Source organism: Vanellus vanellus, assembly GCF_965231255.1.
Source record: "Vanellus vanellus genome assembly, chromosome: 7".
Taxonomy (NCBI): domain Eukaryota; kingdom Metazoa; phylum Chordata; class Aves; order Charadriiformes; family Charadriidae; genus Vanellus; species Vanellus vanellus.
The window spans coordinates 32,187,374-32,209,451 of NC_138912.1; the positions used below are offsets into that span (position 1 = coordinate 32,187,374).

Genomic DNA, 22,078 nt, shown 5'->3' on the forward strand with positions numbered 1-22,078 from the left:
AACGGATTCTGGTTTTATTTTTAGACAATTTATTTCAATTTGTCTAAACGTGTTAAATTATAGAAAGAAATGCACGGAGTCACTTGGTACTTTAAAAAGCCGCTCCTTAAGGCTCACGCTGGCAGAATTTGTGGTGAACGGAAGAGCTGTAATCTGTTGTGTTTGCCTCGCAGAGAGCAGACCTAGCCATCTCAGCCATCACGATAACACCAGAACGAGAGAGCGTTGTGGACTTCAGCAAGCGCTACATGGACTATTCCGTGGGGATCTTAATCAAAAAGCCTGAAGAGAAAATCAACATCTTCTCTCTCTTTGCTCCTTTCGACTTTGCGGTGTGGGCTTGCATCGCTGCAGCCATCCCTATAGTTGGTGTCTTGATATTTGTCTTGAACCGCATCCAGGCAGTCAGGGCGCAGAATGCTTCCCAGCCGAGCCCTTCTGCTTCCTCCACCCTCCACAGTGCCATCTGGGTCGTGTACGGCGCCTTTGTTCAGCAAGGTACTTAACTCTCTTATAAACACCACTGACAGAGACATTCAGAAACATTCTGCCTTGGGTAAAGCGGGTCGGGACATGTTAGTCTTGGCCAGAATGCTCTAAAGATGAAAGAGAAGGCTCAAATGGCGAGGTAGGAGGTTTTATTAGACCAGCTGATGAAAAGTGGGAAGAGGTAGGTAAGTTTGGGGAGTTATGTTCTGCTTTTCTGTCTCTCGGTAAGTCCAGAAAAACCACTCTGTGCAGGCTTTCCCACTTTGGGAAAACCATCGCATGATAAACGAACAGCAGGGCTGCTTGCTGCGGAACTACAACACTTCTCCAACTCTGAAACTGGCACGTTTTCTAATGGTTTAAATTTAATTTTAGAAATGTATATGTTTTTGAACTAACGTGAGAATAGATTATCTTTTGGTTCTTTGAACTGAATAGGAAAATGATTTGTAGTCATGTAACTAACTTTATGCTTGGGAATCTCCAGGCGTAAGACTAATCCTACTGGATTCGGTAGGATTGCTCCCAATAACAAAATTACTTTTGTAAATAACTGTTTGCAAAATCTGCCACACAGTTTTTGTCCCATATCTATAACGTTAGTACTGTTCTTGGAAGGCAGGTTTTGTTAAATGCCAACATATGGCTACGTTGTTAACCGTTTTCTGCATTTATTTTTTTTTTCATTGTGATTGCAAGCTTATAAGGAAGGCTTCAGCTGGAAAATCCTTACTGTCGCTATGAAACTTGGTCCCTTATCTTGTTAAGGTGGCATCCCTGATGGGTTTAAGTACAGTAAGATATAATCAGCGCAAACGTACGCTGAAGTGACTGGCACCAGCCGTATGGTAAGGTTTGGCCTCCAACAACATTCGAGCATAACTGTGCTTGAAGCCTGCTAGAAAGAAATCTTCACGTTGTTTGAAATGTTGTAAAGAGTAACAAGTAACGACATTGATGCTTCGGCCTTTGCAGATTTAAATACAGCACAGATAGCACACAAACCCTTGGAGTCTTGCGGGTTTTTTCCAAATCCAGAATGGTCATTGAAAACAGAATGTTTCTACATGCTGAACACTAATGTTTTAATTCCTGCCTATTAGTTGTGCTTCACCATTAAAATTTCTTAATTTAGAATGTTTTTCACGTTCTGTAGATCTGATCCTCAATAATTCCCAAAGGAAGTACTTTGAAAGATGATTTTCTAGAACAGTATCCAGGGCAAGAGGTTGACTGGAGAAAATGTTTGTAAATTATCACTCTTAACGGAAGCAGTGATTTTCTCACAGTGAAAGGGCAGCCTGGAGGGGAAGCAGAAGTGCAGAGGGGTCCAACAGAGTTTAACATAACGGGGCACACAGAGTGTGATGGTAAATGGAAGCTGCTGAGAAACCCTCATTTCCTCTGTTTATTTGTAGGAGGCGAATCTACTGTCAATTCCGTGGCTATGCGCATTGTAATGGGAAGCTGGTGGCTCTTCACCCTTATCGTGTGCTCTTCCTACACAGCCAACTTAGCAGCATTTCTCACAGTATCAAGAATGGATAATCCTATAAGGTAAGAGCCTCTTCTTAATGTGAAGCTGGAAACCTGGATTTCACAGAAAGGTATTATCCATTTGAGCACTCATTCTTGCAGGAAGGCGATAACTGTCTAATAAAATACTCGGCTTATTTGCAATGGCTGCTTTTCTCTTCTCAGCCCCCCTTCTCCTTCACTCCTACAACCCCCAAGCAGTTTTGACAGGTGCATAGAGGGGACAATAGCACTTTAATTGTGTATTTTCCAGGAGAGATGTCTTTCATGTTTATATGCATTTTGCTTAACTGGAGCTCTCACTGCTTCAGCCGTCTTTATTTCTTTGTTGAACATCAGAGGGAACTGTCTGTCACCTTTAGGGAACTCTATAGCATTCCACTTCTCACCTTCAATGTGTAATTTTATGTTCTCAATATTTTGATATACACTGTTTTTTATACTGTTATTTGCATGTAAGGTAATATAGATAGTCTTTTAAAATATAAATGGCCAAAATATAAACGGTCAGATTCAGTGACATTATTTGCAGAAAAAGCTTCTTGAGAAGAAGGAATAGATAACCAAACCCGACTCCGGGATAATAGATGTAATATAGCAGTTGTTTTATTAAATTTACATATAATTCTCTACAGTTGTGGTGGCAATATTGTGATGATAAATTACAGCTTCTGTAACAAACCCAATTTATCTTGCCCCTTTGACTTCTTTCCCCTGCCCTTTCCCTACTAATCCATACCCAACGAGAATGTTTTCAGTGTGCCAGACCTCTGAGCAGCTCCAGAGAGCTGCTGGTTGGTTGGTGGCAGTTTGTGTGTGTGTGTGTGTGTAGTTTGTTTTTCTTCAGAAAATTTAAAGGCTAAAGAACGTTTTCATTTTTTCCTCTCAAAACACAGACAAAATTTCCAACTGCACACTGTCATGAAGTACCGGGAGGGCCGTTGATCTTCCGTGGTCAGTGTTGATAAGATTAGAGCCTGGTGTCTCCTGTTTGGTCTGATGGTGACGGAGTGAAGGGGTGGCCAGAGGATGGGCGGTGTGACACAGGCTCTCCTCTTAGAAAATGCTAAGCCAAGGATCTTAGGCGCTAGAGAGCGACACAATTACTCTGTTGGGGCTCACTTGGGGTTGCACTGGGAAAACTGGGACTGTAATCTTTGTGCTCGGCTCCTGAAACAGAGGCATTGGCACTTAGGTGAGGCTGGCACTTAAAAAAAGCTGGGTTTGTCTTCTCTGAGCTACCTGCACAGAAGGATATGAATAAGTGCGTTTCCCCTAAACATGAGTTTAACAGTATTTCTGATTTTTAACTTGCCACTGTGTGCTCGCAGGTAATGTAATGCTTTGTATGGATATAGTATTATAATAATAATAAAGCAAGCCCAAAACCATAGAAAGTTTTGCTTTTGAATTATTTTTCTGTTAGTTTAGCCAAAATAAGTGGGTTCTAGCAGTAATGGAAATAAGAACTGGAAGTAATTTCTGGAAATAACATGAGAAACTAAATAGAATAAAACTACCAGAGTATCTGCGAGGCTCGGCTGTAATGGGAATAAGGTTAAGCTCAATGAATAAAATGCTCTTGAGAACCAAGACAGAAATAGTTATCCATAAAGCGTGAATAAAGATCTTCTCAAAAATTTCTGAAAGTTCTAGTTCCCTCATGGCAGAAGAAATTGTCTGTTTGGTCTACTGAGCACCTCCCAAAACTCAGCAAAGTTCAGAGGACAAAAGTTGGGGTGAAATGCAGTGAGGAATCTGCAAAAAGAGACACAGGTTTAAGAGCAGAACTGTGCATTATTAGTGGAGGCCTTTGAAGCTGAGCGATTACCACATTTACAAGGGGTTTTAATTCCCGTTCTTATTAAAATGAAAGGACATTGCTAACAATCTTGAGGGAGGGGGAGAAGATTTTTGGGTAAAGGAGCTGCTTGGGGTTGTTTCGGGACTTCAGACCCCAGTCGCCCTTCTGCTGTTAAAGATGGCAGCTGAAGAATTATAATTAAATGCATTTCTATGCCTAATGGTAGCTGCTACTTTTCAGGTTCCCAATATCACATCCCCTGGTACAAGGTGAGGATACAGAAGGAATAGACCAACGTGACCTGCAAACATCAGCAGAGTAATTCGTGTGCCAAACCAGCAACGTCTAAAGTAATTTAAGTTGCCATAAGGTTCACTGCCTGTGCTCCAGCTACATGGCCGTAAGGGCAGAGGTCTCTATTAGGTGTTGTCAGCCACGATGTGGAGCATTCATGTTGCCTGGGGTGTCTAAAGGGATCCCGGATGCTTCGGCTTAGGCACCCGAATCATCCCCCAAATAATGTGAAGTGGTAGCTGTCAGAAAACTCTGATTTGATCACTGGTTGGCATAACTGAGCCAATTAAGGGACTTGCTTGTCTTGGCTTGCCTACGGCTATTTTACAAAGTTTGCAGAATCTCCCTGAGATCCTGCTGCTCTGAGAGAGAGAGAGAGAGAGATCTGGGCTAAACCCTCTCATTGAAAAGCGCTAGTGCCTTAGGAGAGAGGGGGTGGGATAAAGAAATAGGTTCTCCGGAAACTCTTTTGAGCCTTCATCCATTTCTAAGCTAGGACAAAGATATTTTCCCGTCCCCACTCTTTAGGAGAATCATCTTATAAAATGCTGTGTCAGATTTAGAAGACATATTTTCCTGCAAAAGTAAATCACCGCCTTACACAAATGCCATTGTGGCCTGGTGTCTCAGCTCCCAGTGCTACTTACCTTCAGCATCGTATGATGTGGAGTGACTGGTTTTGCCTTGCTAAGTTTGCCACTCAGCTTGCCCGCATCATATCTTTCACGGACCCAGAAAGGAATACTAACTAGAAATCCATTTTTCCCAACCTTAAGAGGCACAATGAGTTATAGCTGAAAATTTGCTCACCAGCTGAGAACTACCAAATCCATCTGTGTATACTTCCATTGTTAAGAAACCAGCCCCCCATCCTCTCTCTAAGTGTGTGCTGTCATCTCTCTCTCCATAGGAAAGTCCTCTGGTGTTCAGTACTGCTGCTGCTAAATTGCCAGCAGGAGAGAAAATAGTATTATGGTGCCGCAATAGCTGCAACGTAGTTAAGATTTTCGTTACAAGCCTGATTTTCTTCCCAAGACCCCTCCAAAATGCCTTATGAAAGTTGTTTCAGCATAAAATTTGGCATGTGTGGTCTGTGACTAGCGGAATAGGAGTACGTTTGATTGAATAACTAGGTGTCAATCAGCCCCGTGATCCTTACCTCCACAATTTCACTGCAAAACAAGCGTGTCATAGAAATCATAAATGATATTTATTAGAAGGGGCTTGGTGAGACATTCACTGAAGCGAAGTTGAACTGTTGGAAGTCAGACTTTTAGAATTAGCACGTCAGATGAAAGCCTGCTGATAAGGGAAAAAATTTTTTTGAAGTCTGGTATTGGCAAATCTCACAAGGCTTTTCCACCCTGCCATGAGTTTCAGGGACTGCCTGTGGCTCACAGAAAGGTGCAATACCCAGAGTGGGAGGCACAGCAGAAAGCAGTTTTGATATGCTGCCTGTATTTCCTGACAGAGAGTTCCTAAATCTCAAATGGGTTCCCAAGCGCTGTGCAGGGGCCCAGATCCCATGTAAGAAATGTGCCTATCTTGGAAAGAACAAAAATCTTCTCCACAAATTATCCCAAGCCCTTAAGGGCTTAATCACGAGCATGATAATGGGGAGAGGCGCTGGCTTTGTGGTCTGGCATATCTCTGCGTGCATGTCCTATATGCCCGTCACTCGTCCCACTGCGGTAGGGCAGCACAGAGGGTCAGAACGTGGATTTTGAGACCCGCATCAGAACCTCTGGCCCTTCAGGAGATCAAGGAGAGCAGAAAACAATGTGAACCTTCCCCAGCCGTCCTCCATTTTCCAGTTGCTAGTGGTCGGTACTTCTTGCATCCCTTTGCTCTTTTAATAGTGCTGCTGTGAAACCCTCTGTCCAAATTTCCTCTTGTGCTCTTCTCATCTTTTCTCTGCCCCGACCTTGCAAGAAGGGAACGACGGCAATGTAGTGGTTAGCCCAGGCCTGCTGTGTTGGCGGACACTCACGGGCAGGCCGGGCGGTGAGCCATCAAGCAGATTGCCCGGCTGCGCGCGGGCGGAAGAAGGAGGTGTTGCGAAAGAGGAGGCAATTTTTTGCGAATGCGCTGGTGGCAACCACTTTGGAGCTCAGGCTAGGAGGCCGCGAGCCACGTTCTGACTTTGTAAATGAGCAATTCTTAATTTTTGTTTTTAAATAGAAATCTAGGTAATGTTTAGAGCCTGTGACAAGCTTGTTTAAACCCAAATGATTTGCATTTATTATTTTAATTTGCCTTCAGAACTGTATGCAGTTGAGAAGTCTTCTAATGGGTCAGTCTGCCAAGCAAGGGCTGAATTATTACATGAGAGTTTGTTCTTTCTTTTGTCTTATTACATTTTCAAACAGCCCTTGGATCTGCTGTCTGACCTTCCATTTGTAATTATGAGTTTAATTAGCAGTGACTTAACTTCCAGCTTCGTTTCTTGTTAACAAGCAGACTACATGCAGTTCAGTAGCCGCGCAGATATTCTGAAGCTCTTTTTTAAGAGAGCTTGTCTGACAAGAAGCTCAGAATCACGCAGGAAAAATAGGACATAATAAAGTGGGTTATTTGCAAATTCAAAAGAGTTTAAATTGAAGATTTTATCAAACTGATCCTTAACATTTGCACACGCTATGGATGTTTCGAAAGGCATCTATATATACGCGTTTGTGGACTGCGTACAAACACGTTATATCTGCTTTTAAGTTCACAGCTGTTATTTCATGATCTAGGATTCCCTTACTTGCAATCGTATCCCCAGATTTCATGTGTTTTGGTGACAGCTGAAGATTTATTGCAGCTTAGTTGGGGTCATAGTCTGGCACTTGGAAGACCCGAGTGCAGATTCTTTTTCTGCCACAAGCTTTGCTTGATCTTGGTGAGCTTGGCCTCCTCGCTGCCTCAGTTCCCCTTCTGTACAACAGAGTAAAAATGTTTTCATATCTTATATGGCCCATTGTCAGTTTAGCTGCTTTAAAGATGATGGCCAGAAACAACCATATTATAATAGCTCTGCAGGTATCAAAAAAAGATAGATTTTCTGGGTTGCATACGAAACAGAAACAATCTCAAAATATTTTAAAAGAAAATGAGGAAGGTATTTTGAAGATGCCCACTCGAGGGAAACGAACAAAGGTTTCATCTGCTGTAGTTAAGTGGATTTGATAAGGTTGGTAGCAAGAACCTCACAGGAATCCCTCTGTATTTGCAGTGATTTTTGCCTTTAAATTCCTTGTGTTTGAAAGCAGCCTTTCAGTTGTTAATATCGTACACGGCTTTCTAAATATTTCATTGGATTTTCTTTTTTGTGTGTGTTTAATTTTGTTATGTTCAATTTGCACTGTGTTTTGCAGTGTCTGCGCAGCACCTCAGGCGCGTTGGCAGGAGGCATGTATGAATGAGCATGATAAAAAATAATTATCGTGATTATTATTTAAGGCCTGTGAGCAAAAGCTTCAATCATTAAATAACTGGATTAAGTTCATCCATAAAAAACGAAGGCTAAAAAAGAGTGTAAGAAAGATGCAAGTGAATGAGCAAGGACAAAAACTCAAAACTTTTATTTCTTTCCGGAACATTCCCTGTGTAGACCACGTGGAAGAGCTGTGGTAGGCAGTGCTGCGCAGCGGGGCAGCAGCGCTCGAGGGCAGAGCTCGCCAGCGGTTCGCCTTCGGGCACCGTTCAGGACAAAGACACTGTGTTGTCGCCAGCGCTAGAAGCCCCAGCGTCTGTCTTGTCGTTTCACTGTCATTGCTGGTGTTGCCCAGCGGGTGCTTCTGGGAAACCCGGGGCTTCGCAAAGTCTGGAGCCTTTTAAAAAGCTTTCGGATCGTTGGCATATGCCGTTCAACCGCGGTTTAAAATGGGTCCTAATTACTCCTGTAATTGAGCAAGCAGGCAAGCATGTAAGTGCAAATATTTCCCAAGGACGTTTTTCTGGAAAAAAATGAGAACGCACAGCTGAAAATCAAGCTTGCATTCCATCTCTCCAGTTGTGATTACAAAAAGGTGGCGTATATCGGAGATTAATGGAAAACCAAGGGTTTCCATGCCACGCCCCCGTCAACTCTACTTTTACGACACGTATATTATAGCATCTCTTCATTTGTTCTTGTTACTGGGAAGTTCTGTGACTGAAATGGGTTGAGGCATTAGCATTCAGATGCACGTACAGTTTAGAGAAGAAAATGATTTGGATATGACGTTAGCAAATCTACCATCTGTGCAGGTAATAAAATGATTTTTTGATTTTTTTTTTAATGCTTTGGAAGGGTGAAATTCTAGCAAGAGCAGCAACCCTCATGACAGCCCATTAAAATGTACACGGATTGGTTCAAATCTGAGATTTGATACACAGTCTCTTCTTCTCAGCTAGGATTGAGTCACTTTTTAAGTCAGATTTTCTTGTGTTAATATAGGCCATTCACGGGCTGTCCATAGAATAAAGTAGCTGTATGCTTTCTGCATACATTAAATCTCATTTGTCCCTGACTTCAACCTTCTTTGTTGTAGTATGCGGTTTCTTTTTATCTGAAGGATAGTACCTATGGCTTATTTTGTTGGGGTTTATTTTGTATTTGACTCCTACGGGATAAAAAATACAAAATGCAGCAGCAGAAGATTTTTGCCCAATAGGATATTTATATTTCTATTGTTTTTCCCTAAAGAAGCTGATTTAACGTCTTGCATGAACCAATAATGAAATTTAATATAACGGGATATTAAAAGGCAAAATAAAGATTACCAGAGCAATTCAAACAGAGCTGGCCTTAAAGCTTCGGACTTCTCCTAACTGTAAAAACTACTTCAGCCCACCGGTTTTTAAGGACAAAAACAGGAGTAAGAAGAAAAACTTCACGGTGAGCTCTGCTGTGGAAATGGATTGTGGGTGCGGAACGACCATTAAAGCAGGCTGGCCAGCGTGCTCAAGTATTTGCGTTTCATTCCTGCAAAAGCACTAATGTTTTTCTCTACTATATCAGATAGATATCTGTTTCACCTGCGATGCAGAATTACCTAACTGGTTTTTGCATGTTAAGGTACTGTTCCGTGTGTTTTTGCCTGCTGGCCATGCTTGCCGTTCTTTTGGACAGACAGATACTGTTACATGTCCCCATCTTTGTCAGAAGAATATTTCAACAAAGACCCTCAAAGTGGGAAGCCGGGTAGAACCTGGAAAAAATAATAAATATCTTCATGACACTTGCTAGTGAAACAGCTGCCTGGGAAAAAAAAAACAAAACACCTGTAAAATTGCGTGTCTTTTATACTATTTACCTGTGCTGGTCAGAGTCATTAGTGGAACAGCGGGCCCTGTTCTCAAAGCCCTGCAGGTTGTTCTGTTATGGGGCAATACAGGGCATATTTCTGCATAGCTTTCCAAATCACCCAGAGTTGCAAGGTCTCTCAAAAAGCAACCCTGCAGCCTGGACAAGCAAGTCAATTGCATTTGCAAAATTACCGATAATTAGTAAGCACTTTATCACAGTGAGTTACTTCCTCTGAAGCAACGAGATGAAGTTGAACGTAGGTGTACCTACTCGTAAGAAGGGAAAGCTGTACCTGTTTGCTTACTTGCTTGTCAGCTCAGACAGGCCATACTGTGAGCTTCCAAGTCTGTTAATCTGTTGCATGTTTTGGAAAGTGCTTCATTTGCTCATGAAAAAAAAAAAAAAAATCTCATCTCACGCAGTTCCTCACCAACATCTCCATGCAAGCAGCGGTTCTGTCATTCTCGTACCATGGCTGTTCAGCACCGGAATTTCCCACCCTCCTGTCAGGAAAGTAATTTTCCCGCCTTCTGTTCATTGTCATATATGCAATGTCAGCAGGATGACTGTGAGTATAAGGAATTGTTTATTTTTTTAGATTATTTTGGATGGAGGGAGGAGAGAGGAAAGAAGGGAACTTTCCAGCAGAGGCAGAGTTGTAGTGTGTAGTAGTGGTTTGTTGGTTGGTTAACACCGACCAGTGTCACCATGCTATGGCCAGTCCTGTGCTTCACTTAGATGATCCGTCTTTCACGTTGCAAGGTTTGAATTAATAGTCTGCAATAAAAATTAAGTATTGATCGTACTTATCAATTCCACAATTGTACAATCAATTGCAAAGCTGATCTCTTGCAGCAAAGTGCAGCAGCCGCTTTTTCACAGACTAAAGATTGGGCATGCCTACGCTGTATGGTGCGAGGTTAAGAGTTTCAGCTTTGGTGAGCTCAGTGCACTGTCACCTCCTTCATGTTGTGCTGATGAAATCGGCCATAAATTATGAAATCAAACTTTGTATGGGGTAGCTGGGATACAGGCACGGGTCTCTTGGCCAACTCTGCTGCGGACACGGGAACTTCAGTCGAGGGATGATGCAAACGGCTTTGTGCGGAACAAACCGTATACGCTAGATTCATTGGTGTTGCGAGGAGGATGTATTTTTGGTTCTCCTATGCATTTGTATGATTCCCGTGCGTTTGTAGTATGTATGCATATTTAGTCAAATGGTTGCACTACTCTATTATAATAGAAAAATAGGGGAAAAAAAAAAAAAAGCTTTTGGTTTCCTAGCTCCTGAAAGAGCTCTTGCTGATATTATAACAGCTTCTTATCATTTCTTCTTGTAGTTCCTCAGGTTAAGATAGTTTGCGTCTGTGTCATTGGTAACGGTCTCTTTCAGGAATTGCCAACCCTTCTGTAGTCCTTTATCCTAAATCAGCTTCCCGAGAGACTTCATCCTCCAGTTCCTGAGCTCTGTTGAGGTCTGGTCTTTTGAAAGCCATTATTATTATGCTGTCACTCCTGCTTTCCCCCCCTCCCCCACCTCCCCCCCCCCAGGATGGTGACCTCCATCATTTTGCAAACATTTTTAATGTGATTACTTTTCTCTTTGAAATCTTCATTCAAATCTGAAATAGCCACTCCCCTTAGAAATGTCTCCATGATAGATCATTCTTTCTCACACCTTAAACTCTTAACACCTTAAGTTATATATAGGATGGTATTTCATCTTCTGAAATCAAAGTTGTTCCGATAGATTCTAAAATGTTTATAGACCATCTCGCAATGAGGTGGAAAACTTGCCATTTAAAGAAAAGGCTTTAAAAATTGAATATCCTCATAAGGAGATTTAGAAACTATTCCTGATGAATAAAAAAAAAAAAAACAACAAACCCAACAGCAAACCCACTTTCAACAGATGCAGGTTATGGGTGTTTAGCAGGGAAAGGAGCTGGGGCTTCTTAGTTTCCCTGGAAACTAAGATGCTACTGTGTATTACCATGAGTGCTTTCCTATTAGTTCTTAGTTCCTGTGTTGCAAAAGATTTTCTGGAGGGAAAGAAAACTTTTCTGGAATTAATACTGTGTTGCTAAGGGAAGGATTGGGATCGCGTGTGTTCTTTCCACTTCCAGGGCTCATCTGCCTTACTGAGCAATGTTCTCTTCTTCTGCACGCGTGCCCCCAAGTAATATAATACAGGAACGTTTCCAGACTCATCTGGAGATGAGGGAGAGAATGGCGTTGCCTTAGAAAAGCTATTTTGATACAGCTGCCAAAGTTCCATTACAAGAAATGTAATCACATGCACTAAAGTTGTTTGCCTTCTAAACCATTAAAACCAGCCTAGGAGAATAAGCCACTGATTCAATTTAATTGATTTATGAATAGCCGTATCTATCTAAAAAACAATAGAAAACCATCAGTCAGAATGGGGTGGATGTTAACTACTACGTTTCTTTCATAAAGCAGTAATGCAGTTTCCAAGCTCATATTTCAAGGTATGCGATGAGGCTCCCCAATACGCTAATTGATCTCAATATAAGGAACAGCCAGTTGGTTTTGGTGCGGTTCCGTCAGTGTTTCTGGCTTGAGGTTCGGTATTAGGCAAGACTCATGTTCAGGGTGAGGAGATGCAAAAAGGGTAAGGTCTCCTCTTTACCTTATGGTACGTCAGGGTGAGGTGGGAGGTACATCATATACCAAGCGCTTGTAATTTGGGTCCTCTGAAAAGCAGGCAAGTGGGCCTCCAGACTTTAAAATATATATGCATATGTAATGCATGCTGCACTTTAGACATCAATAATAACTGCTGAATGCTATATGTGCTTTCAGTATTAATGAAGAGCCTTATGTTTTGATTTCCCAGGAGTACCCAGCACATGTTCTAGCAATCAAGATGCCTCTTCAGAGCCCTTCTGTTTTCTTCTCTTCTTTCTGTCAACATCGATAGCTTCTGCTTTACTCCCTGTGGTAAGGGAAGGGTGTGAAGCTGTTTTCCAGCATCACTTTGTACCTCTGACAGATCTGAGCCGTGTGAATTCATCCAGCCCCTCCACCCTGGCTATGAGACCGCTGACACTTGTGCGGGAAGCAGCCCAGAGCTTTCCACACCGGCATCCTCGTTCTCGCAGTGTGCGACAGCTCCTGATAAATCAAAAATTAATAAAGAGTTGAGGAGGACCTTGTCCCACACTGGGATTTCATGGACTTTAATGGAACTACTCACAGTATAATGATATCTTAACAGTCCTGGTATAAAGTGCCGCTCGCCCTGAGTAAGGGCTTTATAAGCCAGCGCCAAGATCCGAGCTTATCCGTTCCCCACTCTATTTAATTAAAAAGCTACTCTTTGTCATCCGAGTGCAAAACAGAACGGCAGTGGTAGCAGTACTTATAACACCGGTTGAGAAGGAAGAAAGCAATTTCTTCCCTCTCGATCTTAATCATTAATCTTCATTAGGATTTTTAGCTTCCGAACGTGAGTGATAGAAGACATCGGCGTAGCAAACAATTTAAAGTGCATCTGCATAAATAATAGAGGTAGTTTGTTATTTCCATTATAGGTAAAAGCGTGTGTCAGTTGCCAGATGTGTTTGATTCAGACAATATGATTTTCATGCCAACTTTATGATATGTTTGATTTAGGTGAAGTGACTAAAACCTGCTGTTGGGACCGACTTTCTGTTTAACGCCAGCTGCAGTTCTTATTTTAATTAATAATTTAAGGTAGTAGAATACCTTGCTTTAATTAACATGTTAACCCTTCAAGGTACTCAGGGAAAGGTCACAATGGCAAAGTGGTTTGAAAGTAAAGCAAGAAAATATTCAAAAATAGTCCAAATGATGTATTTCTTTCCCCCAAAAGTGCCACAAGCTCTTGTGATGTTTTCACCTGTTCTTCTTTGCATTTGAATTTCCTCCTCACTGTTGAATGTAATATAGAGTGTGGGTAAAGGACCCAGGCTAACCCAGATTTTTTAGCAGGACTGATTATTCTGGATTTGCAGGAGGAGCAGCAAGCGCTCACAGCCGCTCTGAATCCCTTTCCAGGCTTTTAACTGAATCTGCAAACGTCTTGCAGGTGTAGTGTTGAACCAAAACTTTCCTTGATCCGTTCTGAAAATCTGCCCGGTCATGTAGCAGTTTAAATGTGGATCGAAGCATACAAATTAAAGCGCTGGCTTTTGAAAACCTGGACCTGCGTCTTAAACAAAGCTCTAATGTGATTAGTCTAAATTTCTCTTTGTGAGTCTACTTCTTTCCATTGTTTAATTGCAAACACGGTGGCCAAACTGGGTAATATTTCAAGGGTATTTGTTAGAAATATGGAAAAATGGGGTGGTGAAGAGGAGTTCTGTAAATGCCTCTTGTAAATACAAAGGAAAGACTGCCTTCTGACTTCACTCCCTCAATTAGACATCAGATAGACTCATCTGAGATCATAAATGTCCAGCCGTAAGAAAAACTTCATGCAGAGGTCACAAACTATTGGGTGCCAGTGAATCCAGCTTTGAGATGCAAATCCTTGGAAACTAGCTTCCATTGCTACCACTATTGTTATGCTATTGTTTGTTTTTAAAAATACTTTCAAGCAAAGTAATCTTCTACTGTAAGGACCATCACGGTTTCTTTCCTATATGATAACAATGCAGAAAATACAGGACATCCAGAAAGAAAAGATTTATTACAAATATTACAAATAAGCAACCAAAAAAAAAAAAAACCCAACCAAATCCTAGTCAATGGGAAAATCAGTAGTCTAAGTGACTTCTGCTCTTATTACCTGGAAGAGGTTTGGAGGAGAGGAGGAGTGGAAGTATAGTTAGAAGCATTGGACTGGCAATCAGGAGATGTTTAGCTTATTTCTAGCTGTTTAACAGATTTCTTTATGTGCACTGCTGGAGCAGAGCCAGTGTCAGCTCTAGGCAAAATGAACTTCTACGATCCAGTGACAAGACAAGTCACCCTCGTGCAGATCACTGCAGATGACTGGAGTTCCTGAGGTGGTCCTGAGGGCATCATTTAGAAATAGCAATGGATAGGAATAACCAGAGGTCTAATTTTGTTTACAGAAGAACCTGTTTTATTGATGGTGATGAGAATCCAGTTTGATTTTTGGATCCGAAGATGAGTCTCAGCCAGAAAACCTATTAAGTCTTTTTTAGAAAATGGGCATGTTTCCTAAATAAAGCACTGGAAGATATTATGAAGTTCTGGGAGCAATGGGACACAGCCTAGCTGTACACATTTTTGTCCTATGTTCCCCGCACTTCTTTGACTTTAGCAAAAATGCTGCAGATTGTTCTGAGAACAGGAAAGCAAAAGTGAGATTTCAAGTGATGGTAACAGAACATATTCCTGCTGCATCTCAGACTCTTAGAAAAAGAACCTACGGATGTTTTGCCAATACAATGTGTGTAGTTAGAAATTAATTACTGTTAAAATCATGAGCATGACAGGGTATCGTTTATTAGTAGCTGGACTGTCTTTGCATTTTGGTGGGTGTGCATACGGTTTGTTCCCTTCTTTTAGAACTGAGTCATGGAGTAGCTCTGCAGGAACAGAGTTCCAGTCCACAGTGCTGTATCGGGAATTTAGAAGAAAATTTAGTTCACTTTTCCTGACTTTTCCTTTGCACGTAGGAACCGAGGCTGGTGGAAGTAGTTTTAAAGAAATAAAATGATTGTAGAGAATGTACAAGTTCTGCGCTTCTGGTACTTTGTGTACGTATTATTTGGCTATTTTTTTTGCCTTTCCCTTACTTTTTATACTTTCGTCTCCTATCCTGGAAACCCTGGAGCACGTGCTTTTGTGCGTGTGAATGGTTTCACTGATCTCAGCAGTACTGGCCTACCTGTTAGATATGCTGGTTACCCTAAAAAAGAAACTTCTTTGGGGCAGCAGGAGAAAGAGGGTCCTGATCCGGCGCCGGAGGGGTGACAGAACTGTTGCCATCACGCATGGCACAGGAGGCGTGTACCAAACCCCTTCCTCCTGTGGCAGAAACAAAGCTGGCTTTACCTTCCTTCTTCCAGTTATTCCATGACTCGATGTTATATTTTGCTTTTTGTTGCACCTAGTTTAGGGCAGTGAGTCCCAGTCCGGACACAGGTTCATAGATGCCACCACACTGGCAGCAATGACCATTATCGTCATGGAAAGAGATGCTATGATAAGGAGCTGCTGTAGTGCCATTACCTGCTGAGGGGTTCAATCACCGTTTGGTTTAACTTTAATAAAAGTATGTAGTTGACATGGCAACGTGTCCTGTGACACATGCCAGTTGATTAGTTTTTTCACTGGAGGAAGGTCCCTGCTTCTTTGAAATCATGTGTAGCAGCTGTTCCTGCTCCGCTGATGATGACAAGTGCATACATAGCCGTAACTGCCTGCACCGTTTGTCTCCTTACGTGATTTGGAAATGTTTAGTCCTGGTGTGAAGGGCTGCAACTCCATTGATTCAGTGTAGTTTAATCTGTCAGTGCTTATGGCTTCCCTTGTAGAAACTCCCATGAGGCTTTTTCTGTTACGGCTTTTGTTTAGAGTAAAGTGGATGGTATTTTTCATGGACAGCTGATGAAATGAGTTTTATATGAACTATAGAATGATATATTTGGTGGTAAAGGACTTGATCCTGCAAAGTGTATACTAAGCATGCAAGTACTGCTGCCGATTTCTACTAGACTGTCGGTAAAGTGAAGATTTTGCGTAGTGTATTTGCTGAAGAAACCCTTTGCTCTGCACACCACTGAACCGCGGCAGAATTAAGACCGTTTAAAGTGACTTGATTTGCAGTCAAATGGAACAATGCAGAATTTGATCATGTCACTATAGAGAAGTTGGCAATTTAATGATTGATTTAAGAGCTCAGCTTGATTATTATTTCTTATTTCAAAGAAAGTCAGAGTTGCACAAATTAAAACCATGGACGTAATTCTTCTGAAGTCTAAGGTTATTAGATGTGGAGATAGACTTGCTTTCATTTTCGTATTCTGTGTGGCTACTGCCATCCTAGCAATACTTTGAACAATGTTATTGGCCTCACTAAAAATCGTCTTTAAAGTTGCCCATCTTTTAGTTTATGTATTTACATCCAGCTTAACACATGCTAGTAACGTTCCTATATGGACCTGGGACAAATGTTGGAAATTTATAGAAATTTTTTTTTTTTGATGGATATTTGCTTTTGAGGCTTGCAAATGCTAAAGACAGATCAATTCTAATGTTATCTCATTATTCAGCTAATATAGCGCACATTCCAGTATAGTTGAAGGCTTATTAAGTATTGGCTGCACTAATGTTTAGGGGGACTAACTGCTATTCTTTCTTCCATTCGCAAGTGGGTTTGTGCTTTTGTAACTTGGGCTCAGTAAGACGGTGAAACTTTTCGCATAAGTCTGTAAGTCAATGAGACTATCATCACCTAGTGGCAATTTATATCCATAACATGATTTATTTTTTTCCTGGTCTTCAACCATTTCAACTATTCCACTTGTGTAGACTAGCTCTAGAGAATGTCTTTACGTGGAACTTTGAACTCATTTTCAGATGTCTTAAGACATGATATACTCACTCACAAATCTCACTTAAAACTGGAGATCCAAAGTCCAAAGTTTGTTCGTCTGTGAATAATGGACTAAGGCTCAAATCCTTTGCCTTGCTGCTTCACAAATGGATGTAAAAATTACACAGGACTTAGGTTAGGACTCAGGTTCTGAACAGAAGGATCTTCTGCTCGTGTAGAAATTATCCATACCACCACGCTACCACCCACAACCTTGATTCAGCTTTGCAGACTATTCGCTCACTGGAGAGATGTACAAATGAGAAGCTGATCCTGCAAAGCCTGCCTGGCTTCCAAGTCCATCTCTCAGTGGGTGGACTGATGTGGTCACCTGCAGTAAACACCATTTTCTCATTTGTTCTCATTGTCTTGGCGAATGCATCCATGGAGGGTGCAGTTCTGAGCAATTTTGTCTCAAAATGTGAATGTTTTTCTGCAGTATACAGGAGGCAGGATTCTCTTTCAACTCATTGCTTTCCACTGGTGATAACTTTATCAAATAAATCTATTTTCAGATAGGATTTTATATTCTAGGTTTCAGCTCATAGGTATTTCTTGGGCTTATACTAGTGGTGTAAGGTTGTCAAATCAATTCAGCTACTTTTATTTTGACTTAGTTTTGACTTAGAAGTTCAGCGGGATTACTTTTTTCCGAGTGAGTAAAGCGTGTATTTCCGTATTTCCCATATATCCTGTTGAGAAAACAAGTTATAGTTAGGAACTGCACTTATATTTAATTCCGTAGATGTCATGAATTCCTAGCTTTTGAAAAAAAAAAAAGTTTAAAAGAAAATAAAGTAGCTTCAAGGTATTTAAAAATAGAAATGTAGGACTTGTGCCATTTATGTATGCATTTCTAAGGCTTCATTTAGGTAGAGCAGCTTAAAAAATCTCATCATGTCTGGGACACTTTGTCTTGATGGCAGCCATCACCTAAAACATTATGCTGCATTGAGTAAAAATCTCAGGGTACCGGCTTCCTTCGTGTCCTGGTTTGAGGTAATGGAAGAACAGAGCTTTCTCTGCCAAATATGGAAAAAGCAGTAAATTTATTTTACTGCCTGGATATGACTTAGGGATTCGTATTGATTAGGAAAATGAATTTTAGTTGAGAGGAATTATTTCTATTGTATTGTTTGACAAACACACATAGTGTTGTAAAGGGAGAGGTTACTCTAAAGTGTACTCGCAATGGGGAATGAGGGTAGAGAGCGGATCGCTACTTCCGTGTCTAAACTTCAACTTTATCATTCTTAATGGTCCATGTGCAGATGAACGAACAGGAACTAAGCATGAAAAATCTTGCATCATTTTTAAATAATACTATGGATTCAGAAACTGCTGAAATATTCTTTTCCCATAAGTAATAGTAGACTGGAAAAATCCCGTTTTAGAGTGTCAGAACATGGGCAGTTGTGAATGCTAATGAGAAACTACCCCTAAACCAAGGAGCTGTCAGGATTTTCCCATTATGGTTTCTCTAAGGCTGTAGTTAAGATAAAATGCTACGGTTATTACTGTAATGCAAAAGAGCAGTACTGCGTGACACGGCGATGCCAGCTGGTTGGCTTCTTTACAGTCATAGGCTTTACACACAGGAGCCCAGATGTGCAGCTTGCAACAAACTTTTTAAAAAAATGAATGGTAAAGATGAGGAAAAACTCAATAAGCAAGTATTTTTTTGCCTTTTTCCCTTGCTTCTTTGTTTAAAAACCTTCCTTAAATTAACAACAACAACAACAAAATTAGAGTTGCTATGAAAAGAAAGAAAATACCATTATATTTTAATTTAGAAATGACAGGAGCCTATCTGTTTTTTTTTTCCCCTGTTTTGGTTTTTTTTTTTTTTTTAAATACTTTGATCACATCTGATAACCCTGATATGACACCAGTTGAGTTAATAGATCCACAGTTACTTCAAAACACCTAGTGACAGCTTTTGTCTATCACTTAGACGAGATTCGTTTGTATTATCCATCCAGAAAGTGTTGGGTTTATAGCGGTTCCAGAGTAAAATAAACCTATACTGGTAGCACATTTTTAGTCTAGATATCTACAGCTACACAAATTGTTTACAAGTAAGAAAAAAACATCTCCAAAAAATGTAACTTAACTGGTATTTTTATTCTGGCAATTGTTTCCGGAGGTCTAATTATAAATGCTGGTACAGCTATTGCCTGACTGTTTATTCTGCAGCATATGGGTTACACCAATATGTTTCTAAAAAATAAAAAACAAGCAGAAAGTCCAGTTTGCAATTGAGTCTACATGAAATAATTGCAACTCCACTGGAAGTTATGTCTCAATTGTTGCATTTATCTAGCAGGCGTAACTTCACGCGTTAAGTATTTTGGCTGGTAATGCAGTTTTAAAAGACACCATTTTTGTTTAGATTGACCGTAGATACGTTTACTTAAATCAATTGGTTTACATGTACTTGCCTCTTATAGCAATCACACAGTGGGTGTATTTATCTACAAATTGAAGTTTGGCTCCTGTAACTGTAAGTGAGGAACATTGGCTTTTTCTGCTTTACTAGCTTTATCTTTAATCACATTTACAGAGACAGTCCTTAATGGCTTGTGAGATCCAATAATTGAGGTGGTAAGGTTAATGGGGCATCTTGTTATGCTACGCATTTTTGTTGCAAATAATTTTATATATTAAATGCACAAAATCTTTGCCATAAGCAAGTGAGCCAAGAATTTGAATGGCTAAAGAAGATGGGTCCAGCTAATGGCTGGTTGCAAAAATGAAGTCTAATGAGAGCAGCGGCCTTTAGAGAATGACACAATTGTAAGATACAACCAATATCTGAAATGTGGCAGTGAACGATTTTGTCTAGGGATCGCAGATCTGAGGGGGAGAGTCCAGCAGAGGGCTACAAAAGATGGTCAGGGGACTGGAGCATCTCTCTTATGGGGAAAAGCTGAGACACCTGGGTCTATTTAGCCTGGAGAAGAGAAGACTGGGAGGGGATCTCATCAATGCTTATCAATATCTACGGATGGGTGTCAAGAGTATGGGGCCAGACTCTTTTCAGCGGTGTCCAGCGACAGGACAAGAGGCAACGGGTACAAACTGGAACACAGAAAGTTCTGTCTGAACATAAGGAAAAACTTCTTTACTTTGGGGGTGGCAGAGCACTGGAATAGGCTGCCCAGAGAGGTTGTGGAGTCTCCTTCTCTAGAGATATTTAATACCTGCCTGGGTCCTTTCCTGTGCAACCTGCTCTAGGTGAACCTGCTTTGTCAAGGGGGTTGGACTAGATGATCTCTGAAGGTCCCTTCCAACCCCTACCATTCTGTGAAAATAACAATAGTTAAAACCTGCACTTATGATTGTCTTAATCCATCTTGTAAAAGCCAGGAGATGCTAATCTCTATTCAGTGTCTTTGACGTATGTGACCATACCCGCCCTGCTCAGGTCGTTTGATCACTGTCCTGGCCATGGAGATGCTAAGCATTGCCTCCACTTTCAGTGAAGAATTACAGTACAGAGACTTTTTTTTTTTTTTTATACTGAGTAAGAACTGTGGTCTAGAGCATTCCCTGTCAGGATAATTGCCGAGATAGTCTTTTGGCTAAGTGATCCATTTGGTAAAGGCATAAGTTATTTTCTCAAAGAGTCACCGTCCTTCTGAATTTATGCTAGAGGAGCTGACGGTAAGCTTGGTTACCTACTGTGACCCTCACTGTGTCCTTTGGTGATCATCTGTCTCTCTCACAAGGTATTTCCAATGGTGGTACAGTATGGAGAATGTCCTGTAGCAGTGGCTGTTCACAGAATACATCAAAGGGGGCACTGCAAGAAAGGCACATGCAATACTCCATAATATCTCTTCTAAGGAAATTCTGCCAGCTAAAGGGGCAGTAGTTGTCTTATTCACAACGCCCAGGGAAAGGCTGTGCTTCCCTCCCTGCCATCAGTACCGATTACCTGTTTATTGGACCAGCAAAGCACTTGATTTAAAGCCTGAATTTGCTCATTGTGCCCTGCGATGTTTAGAGAACTGAAGAAAAAGTGCTGCTCGAAAAGCAAGAGGTACTGTGCTTTTGTATAGTACTGATTGTCAATAAAATGTAATTTAGCTAAAACAAAAGTACTGATTGTCAATAAAGTACAGTTTAGCTAAAACAAAAAGCGTATTTCTGTCAAAAACAGCAGTAGAGGCAATCCGGAAAATACTGACATTATTAAAATTGCAGGTTTAATTTTTTTTTTTAATATCCAAACTCTCGTGTTCAAACTTTCAAACAGAACGGCAGCATGAGCAGCAGGCATTTGTTAAAGTTGTTATCAGCTGAGAGCTGCGTTAAAGAGCATTAGCTAAACATCTTTCTGCTACCGTGTTTCTACCAAACATGTACTCCTACACACGCTGAAATCCGTATGCCAAACCCGGTGTGGAAAATGTTGCCGCAGAAACCCTCCTGTTTGTACTGAGTACCTTTCTTCGTCATTTGTACCTAGAATAGACAGAAACGTGTCTTTTAACAGCCAGATCATCCATCCCCAGCATGTAAGCAATTCCATGGGATATGATGAAACTTATTTTAAAAAATAAAGAAGGAACTAAATGTAGCATGTAATCATTTAGATCAAGACAGGAGGAAAAATGGTCCTGTTCAATGAAATGTACAGGAAACATTAGGAGACCAGAATATAACTTTTAGGATTGTTAAACAAAGAGAGAAAGCAAGCCAACACCACTTCTCTCATTTTTCACTAGAATTTTGAATTTCCGGCAACCTTCAGGGTGTTCATTTCACACTTTACCAAAGTGCCATATACAGAGCTAGAGAAATAACAGGAGGTTTGGGGTTTGATGCAACTCCCGGAGTTAGCCCAAATCCACGAGTGTGCAATGTATAAAGAGAAAAAACTGTTCACACAGTCTTATTTAAAGCTGCTTAACAGCTTAAAATGATAAAAAGTCCTTAACACAATTTAAGAACTTAAACCACTTAAACTGTTCGAAGCAGCTTGTGAGTTTTTGAAGAGTTTTGGCGGGGGTGGGAGAGGCGCCCCTGCTGTGCTGCCGCTCTGGGGACGGGGCTGGCAGGCTCCCGCACGGGCTGTCCAGGCAAAGGGGCCCTTTTGGAGCCAAACCTGGGA

At 41.0% G+C, this 22,078-nt stretch overlaps 1 protein-coding gene across 1 annotated transcript in view; it reads left to right on the forward strand.

The window, feature by feature from the left end:
* GRID1 (glutamate ionotropic receptor delta type subunit 1) overlaps positions 1-22,078 on the forward strand; it is a gene marked incomplete at both ends in the record, with an annotated part of 544,988 nt that overhangs the window by 493,018 nt on the left and 29,892 nt on the right. The window contains 2 exons of the mRNA XM_082486453.1: positions 174-498; positions 1,908-2,046. Of these exons, the coding sequence (XP_082342579.1) occupies positions 174-498; positions 1,908-2,046 (464 nt within the window). The remainder of the gene's footprint in view (positions 1-173; positions 499-1,907; positions 2,047-22,078) is intronic.